At 36.9% G+C, this 1685-nt stretch overlaps 1 protein-coding gene across 1 annotated transcript; it reads left to right on the forward strand.

The window, feature by feature from the left end:
* Positions 1–325: 325 nt before the first annotated feature.
* Positions 326–1229, forward strand: LOC134271778 (histone-lysine N-methyltransferase SETMAR-like). The gene is made up of 2 exons (XM_062753987.1): positions 326–698; positions 1078–1229. The coding sequence occupies exons 1-2, from the start codon at positions 326–328 to the stop codon at positions 1227–1229; spliced, it is 525 nt and encodes a 174-aa protein (XP_062609971.1).
* The last annotated feature ends 456 nt before the right edge of the window (positions 1230–1685 follow it).

Genomic DNA, 1685 nt, shown 5'->3' on the forward strand with positions numbered 1-1685 from the left:
GGGTGATAAAAAAATTCGCAAACTAATTCTCTATCTACCTAACTACAGTTCTGACAAGAATGAAATTTGTCACAAATATAGTCCTAAACATTTGCCTTATGCAGTATGAGTCATGTTGAAATGTGCGTCATAATTATGACGTCATGATGTTAAAATGACGTCAATATAGAGGCGACTGTGACGAAAATGGATAAATGAATCGTACTTGAACAAAGAACTATAACAAAATTTTATGTAGAAATGGTAAATCCTTCACGGAAATATACGATGATTTACATAAACTTTATGGGGAAGTGGGCTTTCAAAAGGTTCAATAAGTAAGTGGATGAAACGTTTTATTGAGGGAAGGGAGACGGTGAAAGATGATGATAGATCTGGGTGCCCGCTGAACGTTAGTACCGAGATAAACGTGTCTAAGGTTGAACAATATGTAATGAAAGATCGAAGAGTTACGATTAGGGAAATAGCTAATGATCTTAGCATGTCTTATGGAACAGTTCAAGAGATTTTAACGAGTAAGCTTAACATGCGGCGAGTTTGTGCGAGTTGGGTCCCTCGCCTCCTTCTGCCAGAGCAAATAAGGGTGAGAGTGAACGCGTGCCGGTCCTACGTTAGTGAATATGAAAAAGAACAAAATTCTTTCATAAATAGAATCATCACATGTGATGAAACTTGGGTACATTTCTATGAGCCAGAAAGTAAACAACAAAGTTAAATTTGGATGCATTCCTTCCTCGCCATCACCAATAAAAGCACGCGTAACCAAGTCAGCAGGGAAGGTTATGCTCATAGTTTTCTGTGACATCAACGGTATAATTCTAAATCACATGGTACCACCCAAAACTTCGTTCTGGGGACTACTATGCACGGGTTATCAAATCAGATTTGATGAGAGCAGTAAAGAGAAAGCGCCAGATCTGATAATGTAGATTCATTCTGCACCATGATAACGCGCACCTAGCCATAAAAGTCGGGTTGTGATGGACACCATGGAAACACTAGGGTATAGAAAACCTAATTCACCCCCCCCCCCTTACAGCCCAGATTTGGCAATTTGTGACTTCTGGCTATTTTCAGTTTTGAAAGATTACCTACGGGGAGAAAAATATGAGTCCCGGGAAGATCTTGGTACTGCTGTAAACAAGGTGCTAAGGGTCATGTCACGTGATGGCATAGATAATGTGTTTTGCGCATGGGCAGACCGATGGGAAAAGTGCATAAAAAGCTAGAGGGGCCTACTTTGAAAAAGTATAAACTCAAAATCTCACTTTGAAAAATATTTTAAAAGTTATCAATTAGTTTGCGAACTTTTTGATCACCCCCTCGCAAACGAAACCTAGATATATATAAAGGAAATGTGATATATAAACAAAACCTCCATATACCCGGTATATAAATAGAAAAGTGATATATATAAACAAAACCTGATATAAATAAACAAAACCGAGATATATATATAAAGAGAAATGCGATATATATAAAGAGATAATTTTCCACAGCGTGACCTGTAACGCTTAGCTGTCCATCAAGATTATATCAGATTAACTACTAGTAGGGGGAAATCAATTAAACAGTACATGCATATATCAATGAACTGTAATTGTAACACTACTTAAAATAATGCACTTAATTGAGAAGAAGAGCATTTAATTAAATCATTTAAACGCATTCATAATTAAGTATAT

The sequence above is a fragment of the Saccostrea cucullata genome, unplaced genomic scaffold (genome assembly GCF_032062105.1).
Source record: "Saccostrea cucullata isolate Sc308-1 unplaced genomic scaffold, CSIRO_AGI_Scuc_v1 ctg18190, whole genome shotgun sequence".
NCBI classification, from domain to species: domain Eukaryota; kingdom Metazoa; phylum Mollusca; class Bivalvia; order Ostreida; family Ostreidae; genus Saccostrea; species Saccostrea cuccullata.